This window comes from Haliaeetus albicilla, chromosome 1 (assembly GCF_947461875.1).
Source record: "Haliaeetus albicilla chromosome 1, bHalAlb1.1, whole genome shotgun sequence".
Classification (NCBI taxonomy): Eukaryota; Metazoa; Chordata; class Aves; order Accipitriformes; family Accipitridae; genus Haliaeetus; species Haliaeetus albicilla.
Genome location: NC_091483.1, coordinates 21,153,842 through 21,166,614, shown reverse-complemented (window position 1 = coordinate 21,166,614; position 12,773 = coordinate 21,153,842). Strand labels below are relative to the sequence as shown.

Sequence of the window (12,773 nt, the reverse complement as noted above, 5' to 3'; positions counted from 1 at the left end):
TGTATTCTCTTGAGTTACAGCACATCCTTGAATGAGCTTCCTGTTTTAAATGGCCCATTTCTCTTTGCCCTAAAATGAAAAAAGATTGAGGGTTAAGAATTTGAAACTCACTTTGAACTCAGTTTGAAACAAAAAATAATTCTGAGATCTGCTTTGAGTAGCTACCCCATGAGTGTAGATTTGGTCTTAAACAAATTTGAATCAAAATTGTATGCAGCGCGGCCCAGTTTTCTTCCTGACTCTATAGGGCTTTGTGTGAAATCTAGGTTTTGATAGTATTTGGGGAACATTTTTGTATAAGGAGGCTAATGCCATTGTTCTGCTGTACAATTTAATTACTGGAGGTTTATCTTTTAAAGAATGAGGAATTGCATCCATTGAAAGAAGTCATCCATGTCATGCTAGCCTTTCATTCCTTCACTGGTAGCAAAAAAATTATGCATAATGAATGGAGAGTATTTTCAAAAGTTACCTTCTGAAACAACCATTTGTTTGTGTTTTTAATGTCCTAGTTGTCTGGACCGACTGATTACAGCTACTTTGACAGCTATCCACCTGAAGAGGGAACCCCTCCAGATGAACTTTCAGGCTGGGACAAGGATTTCTGATACTTTTTTCTTCCAGGACATTTATAGAGACTCATAGACATCAGCTCTAAACTTGCTCTCTTGTTTCTTGTTTAAAATCAAATTACACAAGGTTTGTGACAAACAACATTCCTTGAAGGACTGAAGACAGTACAGCAGCCAGAACTTGTTTGTGTAATGCTCTAAAATCTGCGTGTGTCTCTTTATAACAAGGGTGTGCATTCAGTCAGCAGATGTAACCTGAAGGTTTTTTGATACACAGTGTCTCTATGAACATTTTCAGACACTATGGATCAGATGTATGGCTTTGTCATTGGAAATATCACTAGCTAATATTTTGATATTAACAAGGTTACCATATGTCTTTATTTTGAATGGAGAGGATGAGTATTGGAAGCCAATAACTCTGTGGCATTTATTTTTCATTTTATCTTAAGTCTGCTGTATGTTTCGCTTTTTCCCATAATGCCCAGTATTGCATTAATCCAGAAGCATGTAGAAAAGAGACTTAGTGAAAGGTTGATTTGAGCTTATGCTGCAGCTAAAAGGGTATCACCATGGACGCTGCCTCTCTGTCAGTCTAGTTTTGCACCAGGTTGAATATGTGAGACAGGGTGTAACAGTGAAAATGAAAATCCAGTAGGAAACAAGGTGTATACGTAATAGAAGCTGCCTGGAGAAGCAGACTGTGGTATGTATTTCCCATACTGCTTCAAAGAGCCATGTCCATTTTTAAAAATGTTTTGGTTTTGTGTAGTGTGAAGATAAAACAGATGGACAAAAAGCATTTACCTTGCAGGAAAAAAATATGTAAGTATAGAGTCATATTTTTTCCTTCAAATACATTTTCAGATTGTTTTCATTGATATTTTGCTGAAATGCTACATCTGTTCACATCAGTGCTAAAACTCCCACCTATTTCAATGTTCCAGTTGGTAGCACTAGATATGAACTATCATTTCAAATCATATTTCATCGGACCTCTTATTAACATATGTTTATTCTGAGTTCTACTCATATAGGAGGGGAGAATAGGAGAGCAAAAACTTGTGGTTTTTAGTCTTGTAAGGAATTCTATTCACAAATCAGTTTAAATATTCTGTTTTCTTTTGACTGCCTTCCCTTCTTTCTAATGGCTACTAGTGAGATTTAGAAAGGCAAGAAATTCCAAGCTCCTCTCAAAAACAATACAAAAACATAATTGTGATTCGCAGCCCAATTTTTCAAGCTCTGTCTTCACCTACTTTGGTACAAGTGAACAAATTGCTAACCAGAACTGTCAAACAACCTGAGCGACGGAGTCCAGCAAACAGCTAAGATAGTCAGGAGGCTGGAGCATATGCGCTGTAAGGAAAGGCTGAGGGACTTGGGCTTGTTCAGCCTAGAGGAGGGAAGGTTTGTGGGAACCTACAGCAGCCTGCCAGTACCTACAAGGAGGTTATTGAGAAGACAGAGCCAGGCCCTTGTCGTGGTTTCAGCCCAGCTGGCATCAAAGCACGACGAAGGAGTTTCAGCTCCCACTGAGACAAAGTCCAGTCTAAAATTTCAATACTGAAGCTGCCACAGCACACCACATTTCATGGGCTGGATGGAAAACCTCCCTGGCAACTTGTAATTTATGCTCAGGGTTTAGTTACCCATGACTGCTGGCTAGACTTCAGTGGTGCTGGTCGTGACTTATCCCAACTGGGTGAGGGAGGGACTGCCATAGGGGACAGTTCCATGGTTACAATTATTTTTTACTGCTGGGTGGCTATCACTTTGACAGCAAATCAATGTAAATATGCTGTGTAACATTGGGTCCAAATAAAGGCAGTAGAATATTTTTCCATTGGATTTAATGAAGGTTAGATTGAGCCCTTGGAGGAAGACACTACATGTTTGGCTGGTTTTGTTTCCCTGCCTGGTTGTAAACTATTGTGGAACTTGCAGCCAGCAAAGCCTGTGCAAAATGGTAGTAAGCATATACAGTCAGAGAGGGTGGAGCAGAGGCCATAAGCTGGGACTGTAGATGCTTTAGACACTTGCAACTAACTCTGTTCAGCAATACCAAAGACCAGATTTTCTTTTCAGGATTTAGACAAGCACTAGACATGAGGTATGTGTGTTTCTCTCTGTGTCTTTCTCTCATAAATACTATTATTACCGTCAAAATAATATTGCGCCAAGTTTTATAAAAGCTTTTGAATGTATTTTTCCACTGTATTTATAGTTTTCTTATATATATATAAAAATAAGTGTGTATATATATGTTTTTTAAGTGAAGAAATAGCCATGTGATAAGTTTAGTGCAGTTAGCATTAAGTCTGTGCAGCTGTAGGATATGTTTTCTTTATAAAGCTTGTTCAACTTGCAGTGTGTGCAAATAAAGTAAGCTTACAGTGCGATGGGCAGGACATTCATTTTTTACAACTGCATTCCATACAGCAGTCTGGATTCTTAGCCCTGAATTATACTTCTTGTCCACATGATTCAGAAAAGGCAGAAAAGACTACCCTGGAGAGAGAGTCACTGATGTAATTCTTGCAGTGTGTCCCCCACTCAGACTATGTTTTCACCAGTGGATGTTGAGAAGATGAATGCATAAGAAGATACAATAAATGAGGTCACAGAGCGTTTTGTATTTACGTAGAGTTCCCATGTACATTTGATTCATTTTATTTCTGGCATGTATGCAGTTGACTGAGCCAAAGTTTTCCAGAAACAGAAGCAGAAGCTGATACAGTACAGGCTAAACATTACTTGACCTAACCCAAACCATCTTTAACAGGCAGATGTACTTCAGACTTCAACTCAGCACCAGTGGAGTTATGCTGTTATAAAACAAGAGGATAAATAAGCAATTCAGGCTCAAGTAGTTTCACAGTGCAGGATATGATGGAAGAATTGAATGGACAGTTATGATGATAATCAGATGATGCTTCTTGGTGCCTTTTCTAATTTAAGGTCAGTGAAAAACAGATTTTGACATTCAGGTTTTGGGCATGCTGTGGACATGTTAGTAATTGTCTGAGTTCTGTCCTTGGTGTTCTTATCTGTGTTTTGCCTTTCTGCCTTAACAGCTTTGCTTTTATTGTGTGGCTCCCTGAGAAACCCAGCTATAGCTATGCTTTTTTCCCCTGTATTTCTGCCACAAGTTAACATGCCTTGAGAGGCAGGAGCGATGACAGTTCTTCCTGATAGAGAACACGCATAAGAAGCGGTTAGCCTGGGCTGGATAGATGGAAGCACCTTTCCCTAACTACCACATCAGAGCAGAAATGCAGGTGAGCACTTCAGAGACATGTAGCCAGGAGCAGCAACACAGTAAAAAAGAAGATTCCCAGTTGTATGATAATTCCATCCAGTTTTTAGTGCAAGTGGTGAATTTTCACCATGTCCTCACAGCAGCCAGTTCTGGCTTTGAGAAGGGTGAGGTTGGCCACTCCAATGCCTGAATGCATCATCTGTTAATAGAAAGGGGAAGAAGTAACCTCAGTACTCCAGATGTTTGAATTCATACATGAAGGGGTGTGAGGTGGATGTTAGAGAGTATAAGTCTGTAAGATTTTTGCATTGAATGAGAGGAAACAGCTGTCCTGACATTTAGAGAATCTCTGTGATTTCAGGCAGGATTTAACAGGTCTCACTTGGAATGAAAAGCATCTGAGATCCATTTCTCCTCCCACTACTCAACAAGCCATCTCTGAACAGACACAGCTTTCCCCTGCTGTGGTCCCCAAGGACCTTGCAGTGTAGTGGCAAGATGAATTTCATCTTTATTTGACAAAGTGGGAGCTGAAGTCCCAAGAGCTTTAAGCCCCTTGTGATTTTTGAAGTCCCTCTAGAGAGCTGTGTGTAGCTTTGGGTTTAGACACCTTTGACATTTTGACAATTTGGCTTCCTCAAGATTATGTAGAAAGTATGGGAAAGAAGAGACAATTAAAGCCAGCCTTCTCAACTGTAGCATAGCATGCTGCCCTAAATTCATCCTCCCTTCCCATTTTTTGTAAGGAAGTACAAGACTGGTGCTCTGTAACTCTTGACTTCCTTGTGCTTGAATGTTGTAGCACAGCTATTTTGCTTCCTGGCCTGGGTTTGAGCATTTCTGATGGACTTCTTTACTTCTTGATCTAAGGCTGAACAAGCAGGAGTAAATCAAGACATACAGACAGGCATGCACAGCTGAATATGCTTGTTACAGAACATTGTTTCTCAGTTTCATTTCTCACCACTGAAGTGGCTGCATGTCCACGCTCAGATAAATGGTTCCTATGGATGTGGTGCTCTTCAGGTGTGTTGAGGTGAAAGGCCAAGGAAAATGAATTTGTACCATATTATGAATAACATAATTTGTGTGTGGTGCAGTTTTAGGGAGAGAGGGGAGCCAGTGCTAAAGAGGCAGAATGCAGCATCAGTAAAACCAGATAATTCCTCCCAAAGGTGGAAAGTAAAGAGGAAGTCGTGCAGAGAGCAGACATGAAGATGTGAAATTAAACACATCTGTAATCATGCACAGCCATGACCTGTCTTCCTCGAACCATTATGTCCCTGTGGCTTGGGAACCTCGGTCACCACCAGACGAGAGGGCAGAGTGTTACTCTGAGACCCAACACAAATATACTTGGAAGGTTGGGCCAGCAGGGAACAATCGAGCAGTCAGAAGCATCTTTTCCAATCGGGAGTCAGTGTCTCCGCTCTTGTCACCCTCTTGTAATCAGAAGCAAGAAATGAGGGCCTGGTTCTTCTGTGCATTGTATGCAAGATGATGCTAGACAGGGAGTTAGAGGTTCAAATCAAATTGGCTTGCACACTGGCTACAGAAAAGGTGGGTAATATTTTTCCTGCAAATCCATGATCCATTGTTTGCCACACAAACATTGCCCAGTGGTCTGTTTTGGGGATAGCAGCAAGACAGCAGCAAGATTTACGTAAGTCTTCAGGTGCATCCTTTGGCAGAACTCCCAAATGTGAGCTTGTTGTGACTCATGATATGCTGTGGCTCATTGCTGGTTGGTGGGAGTTGGGACAAAGCTACTGAAATAAGGTGAACTCCTGATCCACAGAAGTCAGGGGTGTACTGTGGCTGACCTCCACTAGCCGACATTTCATCGATGTGTGGCAGCTGAGAAGTGGCAAATGTAATTTTAAAGCTTGCAGAGCCAAAAGCCATTACCTGTACTGAGCAGCAGGCCAGCAACGTCAAAAGACAGAATGAATATCCTAGTTAAATTGTGGGACCAATAGCAGGAGGCATGGCTGCTGAATAGTCTAGCTAGTCACTAGGGAAGCAAACTCCATCCCCAGGTAGATTGTTTTGCCTGCTGTCTTGCTAAGCAAAAAGCATTCCAGAAAAAGAAAGCTGAAACCCACCCTAATGGGACTCAAAAAGGCACCCAGCAACGTTGTACAGTCACGCTGCTGTAGTGCCTGGCTGGCAAGAGCTTACGTTAGAGATCTTTCTGATCAGCTTCCCTGACTGAGAGGAAGAGCAACAGAAACATGCCAGACGGTATCTTGAACTGTGTCCTCTGTAGCGCATCACCCTGCTGGGGACAAAGCGAGAGGGACTCATGTCCTAGTTCCTTCAGCTTGTGCATCGCCCGTCACTTGGGGGGCATTGTACTTGGGCACCAGAAGCAGGTATCTTCCTGGGGGCCTGACTGCCCTTCTCCAAGGCAGCAGTCTCGTTTGCAGTGTGATGACCACCCAGCCCTCCCGTGGGGAGTTAGAAAGCTGCAAGGTACTTTCTCCTCTGCACTGTATTCAGGAAGATGTAGTCTGGTGCTATTCTAAGAAAGGAACATGCTGTAATTCTAACAGAAGGCAACATGGGGAGAAATCCAGCCCTCAGGCTACTGAGCAGCTCTCACCTTTCTACTGAGGCTAAGAGGTGTGCACCTCAAGAGCATCAGAAATACCGTAAAGGAAATTATTCTGGTGTTAGTGTGTTACTCATTACCAGACAGCTCACCTTGAACAAAGAAATAGGATGGATTGGCACAAAGGTGAGGTTGCCTTGTCAAGCTCTATGAAATCTATTTTGCAACAAGCTGTCTACAAACTGAAGATTAGATTTAGTTAGGTTTATTGTTTGAGCTTGCGTGTTTTTTAACAGTAGCCATTGTCAATTTTATAAACTATGGATTTATTTGTGCAGCTGTTACAAAAGACAACTATTGGAAACTACTGCATCTGGTTTTGCTTGCAGGGCCTGATGTCTACTGAAAATCCGAGCCTGCTTCCAGCTTAGCAGGTGGCATCCCCCACGTGTCCTAATGATACCAGGCCCAGGAGTGGACCAATAGATTAAAAGGTCAATGCTACAGTACAGTCATCCTGTGCACATCACTACTTCTGAGTGTCCTTAAAGACAAGACAGGAGCCCACGCAGCTCCACACCAGAGAGACAGGCTCTTTTTCATTACCAAGACACCAGTGAAAAGCTCTTTTTTGTCTGCAACTGTCTTTTTCAGCCAGGAGAAAAGCACAGCTTTTGTCTTCCAGTTTTTAAGTCCATCTGATTTTCACGCAGAGTGTCTGACTTTTTTCCTGCCCATTTGCCTTAGAGAAGGCTTGCAGATTTGGGCCAAGCCTGCCCAAATAATAGCTTAATAGTTTTCAAGTTCCTTCTGCCTAAAAACTACCAGGATGCTGCTGTTTGCATTTTATTTATAGAGGTACAGAAAAAAAAAACCAAAACCAAAAACCAAAACCAAATAAACCCACATTCTCACCATCTCCTGCCTGAATGTTTTTAAAGCTCTTGTTACAAAAGACCCTTAATGTTACTAGAGCTCAAAGAGCCTAGAATTTGGCCTGTACTTGATTTCACAGGCTGATGACAGCCAGTGACTAGCTGGTTTCCCTGTGCAGTACTTGGTTTACCCTGTTTGCACAGGCATTTCATACCACAAGAAAGGAAAGAAAGGCATTTTGAAAAGGAAGAGAACATAGTTCTTAAACCTCAAGAATTGGCCCAGTGGCAGGTGTAATACCTAAAATGACTTGAAATTCAGTCAATAAAAGAGAGTTTACAGTAATTTCTGACTGTATAGCTTTACCAGAACATCATAAGAAGGACCCTGCAATTGAAGTAGAGTTTTTTAAACGACTTACTTGCAAGACATGTTCCTTTAGTGATGGTATGATTAAAAGTGCTTTCAAAAGCAAACTGAAAGTCTTGCATTCGAGGCTTTTATCTTTCCAATCTCTTTTATTTATTCTGGCTTATATTATTCCTCCAGATCCAGAGCCTCAGAAGTTGCAGATTAGCACACCTCTAAGGGAAGCACTAAAGGTAAGTAGATTTATATCAGCTGGAGGTCTGGTCATTCAGCGGTTTTGCTAACAGGCAGTAGGAAAGAACAGTCCTGTGCAGAAACTGATGCATGGACTCAGCCAGTTTAAGCGTACACTTGCCAGAATTGTTAGTGTTCAGCTGTAACTCACATATCATCTGACCTTCTTCCTAGCTTTCTTTTTAGAGTCACAAGGGATGGAAAACCACTCACTGTTGTGGTACCCACAGGCAAAGAACCGGAAAAGGCTCTGCCTTAGAATATTTATTGAGACAGAGCTCACTGTGAGGCCTGGCCTAAGCAAGACACGGGCTGCTAGTGTCATCCCAGAAATATCCCACAACAGTGACACAGCTGTCACAGAAATCAGGGGATGAACATTCTTTGACTCGAATGCATCAAAATAAATTAGAGTGGATAAGTCAATGAGGGAGAACAGTGCTGGAATGTAACTAGATACACTGTGAACGATGTACATCTTTACTTCACTTCTAACAGATTTGGGACCTGGGGTTTCTTTCAGCTTTGTTTTGGGCATCAAAGGTTACTTTTTTGAGTGACTCAGACTGAACAATTATGTTTTGAGATAATTTAGCAAGATTAATGGAAAACAAATTTGCCTGAATAGAAGATCACATGAACATTCATCAAAATCAAAAGCCAAAACCCCCAGCCCAAACAGCAAACCACTAATAATCCAGCCTAGTCCTGAAATCTGGTGCTTCTGGCTGAAGTTCTCATCCTATCTCCCCAGAGGATTGTGCCATGGAAAGAGAAACTTGCATTTAACAGTTGTTAAGATGCTTCCTTTGATTAATCATGTCTTAGTTTTTTCTTGTTGGCTGTCCATTGCAAGACCACAGCTGTCATGTGCAACACCACCTCTTTTCTCGGACTAGAAACAGGGATGAGTTTCAACAAATCCTAGCAGTCCTTGGTCTCATTACACAACACAGAATCTCACAGGGTCCCAAAAATTTGTCTGGTGGGTTACCTGGGAGATCTGGGAAAGGCCTTTCTCATGTGCTGCAGAAGAGCCAGAAGCCCTCCAGGGGAAAAGCAAGGACAGAAAGTTTTCATTGCCGCATTTTGAGAGTTGTGTTTCAGAAAAAAAAGATATTCTCTCCTGAAAATATGCGGTTAAATTGCAAAATATATGGTTAAACTGCAAATGAAATCACTAAAGATTTCGTTCAAAGCCTTTTGCTGTAGATGGAGGAGAAATGGGCAGATTCTTAGGGAAGTTCTACCCATTGCAGACAAAACGCTGTCTCCTGAAGGGGCTGGCAGCGGGGATGGTATAATGTGCTAAAGGAGTAATGGCAACATAATCAATTAATTGAACTGATGCAGCCACATTAAGGACAAGGGGAAGCCTATGGGAGACTGAAATTTGCAGCCAAGAAGCACAACAGTCAGAGCAGAGGTTCTAGAAAAAAAGCACCTCAAAAGGGAAATACTGTGGATGTGCCATTTCTAACACAAGGCTGGCCAGTCAGTCGGGGCAAGGAAAAAGTCAGAAACCAGAGAAAGCCTTTTCACTCCCCCACCACCCTGAGGAACATTTGATGTAAGAGTTTTATGGAAATGCACGTTTCTGCCATCAAGAGGAGAGAAAGACAACAGCTAGCTGATTAAATATTTTGCATGAATACTTATAGAAGTGCTAAAAACTGATAACCACTTCCAGTTTATTGCTTTGGCATTTGAACTTTGAAAATACTGGAGGAGGAGGAGGAAGAAAGGGATTAGTGAATAGTGTGTTTATAGGACTGCTGCCACCCAATGTCAAGTGAGAGTATAAATATAATCAGAAAGACCACAGAGATGGGATTTCAACCAAAGGCTTAGAACAATAGATTTAGAACAAGAAGTATCTTTAATCAGATATGCTTAAAGGAGCAAATATGACTCTTCTGGGACTGTACCTTCCCCTCTTTCAAGGAGGGCACTGCTTATTTCAGAACAGAGCAACATGTATTTGTCATCAGAGCTCATGATTCAAAGAGCGATTAACAGCAGCAGGTCTCAGCCATGACCTGCTGACTTGTGTCCCCGTATAGATGCCTGAAGTCCTGGGCTGGGGCTGCTCCTAGTTCCAGACACCCCCCGACCTCCCCTACTCCCTGGCTGAGGCAGTAGGATGTGGGGTGAGGCCCTGAGGTGATCCCTGTGCCCCTTTGGACGTGATGCAGGTGCTATAGGGCTCCACTTGTGCGATGTGGCTCTCACCTGGCACCTTCCTGTTCCCTGGTCTGGCGGGGGCCTGTGCCCAGCAGGACAGGAGGTCCTCCCTTCAGGGCCAGGGGAGCTCAGAAGCCTGCAGAGCAACTTGACTTCTTCTGTGGCAGTATCACTGGCACTGTTACAATGCATGTTACCAGACAAAGGAGGGATGTGTTTGTGGTGACAGACCACTACCCAGCATTTACTGTGCTGGGCCGGTCTCAGTAGTGAACAGATGGGTTTGATACAAGCTGTATCAATACTAGGTGATATTTTTCAAAAAAATACGTAAATGCTGGACCACAACTGGCCTGGCTGTCTACCTTAGTGATGTTAAAAGTCTCCTCTATGATGTGAAAAAGCTGTGTTTTAAATCGTGTCAGAATTTATTTCCCCTTAAACTGTTTGGGTTATACCCACGCCCATCCCACTGAAGGGACACAGGTCAGGTCAGGATTATTTCTCTCTCACACCAGGCAAGAGGCCATGCGATCGGAAACGTCCTTAGGGACACACCACTGACTGGCAACACAAATGTTCTTACTGAATTGTTGTGAAATTTGCCTATAATCCTCATGGGGGAAGCAGATGCACTCTTTATGTTCATAATCACACAGGCTAACTGGAGGCTTACTGTCCCTCATCAAGAGAAGTAAGTTTTCAGCTGTAATAGGATTCACTGGTTAATTTGCTTAACCCATTATTTTCTCTTGGTTTTACCTTAACCCTTCAGCCATGGTAATTCACCTGTAAAACTTTTTTTTTTAACAAGAACAAGGAGTTCTGTCTTTCCTTTGCATGAAGGTAATGAAAACAGCTGGATCAAACATAAGCAACATATAGCTAAAAATACCCTTTGTACTGCAAGGGATCACTGAAACTTCTGTGCTACTAAGGGAACACAATACCCATGCTGTAACATCTCTCTTGGTAGGTGCTCAGATACTTTGGCTGACGTTAAGGGCCGTATTAACTGCTTTCTGGATGCTGAGCTGTGGTCTAGTGTTGACTCTTGGTTTGCCACGGTGGAGGCTGGGCGCCGGGGCCAGTTGTGTCCTCCCAGCTGTGACACTGCAGCTGCTTCCTTCACAAGAGGGTTTTTTTTCAGCACAGGCAATGGTGCAAGGGAGCAGCCGAGCAGCAAAAAGGCTTGGTGTGGGCAAGGAGCATGGCCCTGGCACAGGCAGCACTGGGGGACACTGACCTGGTACGAAATGTCGGGTGACTCTGAAGCAGGCAGGCATGCCGTGCTGTCGGCATCTGGCTGGGCCAGGCATGTGGGAACACCCCAAACGCATGTGAGCTGAGGAAGCTGTGCCTGCCTGTGGTTGAGGAGGAAAACAGGCCTTGCTTGTGGCTTCTGGTGCTAGTCCTGGTCCTGTTGTGGGGTGGTTTGGGGCTGGCACCGCTCCTGGGAAGGGGCCCCGGCTGCAGTGGGGTCATAGCTGTGGCCGTGGCTGTGCCTCGCATCTGTTTTGCCTGGCTGTTGATTGGGGGGAAAATGTTCTTGCTTGTGGCTTCTAGTTGTGTTGCGTGTCCTGCTGTGGGGTGTTTGGGGCTGCGCTGGCAGCACTCCTGGGCAGGGGTCCCATCTGCAGCAGGGCCAGGCCAGGCCAGGGGTCAGGACTGTGCCCCACAGTTCTGGGACTGGTTACTGTGGGGGAAGCTGATGGAAGCTCTGTTGTCACAGCTGCCCCAGGGCGGCTTCTCTTTGTGCCGCAAGGGACTACCCAGCAAGCCCTGGCATTGGTGTGGCTCTCTACCATGGCTGGACTGGGGACAGCCCTGTCCTGCTCCCCCGTGGGGCTCCTGGTTGTTCTGGGCCCGTTCTGAAACCTATTTGGCTTGGTTTAGCTTTAGTTGAGGTTTAGTGCTTGGCTTGGCAATGACGTTTAGCAGGATGCAAAGCGGAGCCTGTGGCTCCCCCAGCCTCGCTCCTGGGCAGGGTCAGGGTGAGGCTGGTGGCCGTGGGGGGGACAAAATCTGTGCCAGGCCAGGCCCTACATGGGAACAGCCCCTCCTCGGCCCCAATATTGCACTATGTCATTTTGTGCTGAAATGCTTGTCACTGAGCAGAGTTTCAGCAAGGTGTTCATTCTTGCCTGCTTTTCTGGGAAGAAATGTGGGGGTTTTTTCTGGCTGAGCCCCAAGCCCTTCTGTTGTCCTTTCTCCCTCCCCTTCCCACTTACTGTGTGGTACTGGGCAGCCTCTGCTGGAAGCAAGGGGTGGGCAGGAGGGAAGAGTTGCCCTTGCCTGGGACAGGGACAGGCACCTCCAGTGGGTTGTGTGGGTCATGTAGGGCTGTGCTGGGCACCCCAGGAACTCTGACTGACAGGTTTCTCTCCCCTTTCACATGTACAGAGGAGTCAACGATGCCTCATGCCACTGCCTCACCTGCACCCCGCAGCCTGCACCCCATTGTAGCATCGCTGCCCTGGGAGAGCTGGGGGGAAGAGGCCGGGATCCCTGCTTACAGAACTTGCCTCCCTACTGCTCCTGTCTGGGAAGAGGTCCTTGGTGGGGACAGCCCTGCCTGTGCCTGCCTCAGAGTCTGGATCTGGTTGATTGACACCTTGGCTCCAGGTAATTTCAGCTCCAGCCAGGAGACATTGCTGCTCATAGATGCTCCTTCCTGTTACACCTGCAGGTTATCTCAGCTCTGGCTAATAGAGGCTACGGA

The 12,773-nt window shown here is 44.5% G+C and overlaps 1 protein-coding gene across 2 annotated transcripts in view; it reads left to right on the top strand.

Annotated features, from left to right (window-relative positions):
- Positions 1-2,971, top strand: part of PRKG2 (protein kinase cGMP-dependent 2) — a 38,918-nt gene extending 35,947 nt beyond the window's left edge. For both annotated transcript variants that reach the window (XM_069781848.1, XM_069781855.1), the window contains one exon: positions 513-2,971. In XM_069781848.1, coding sequence (XP_069637949.1) covers positions 513-608 — 96 coding nt within the window. In that variant the 3' untranslated portion in view covers positions 609-2,971. The remainder of the gene's footprint in view (positions 1-512) is intronic.
- The last annotated feature ends 9,802 nt before the right edge of the window (positions 2,972-12,773 follow it).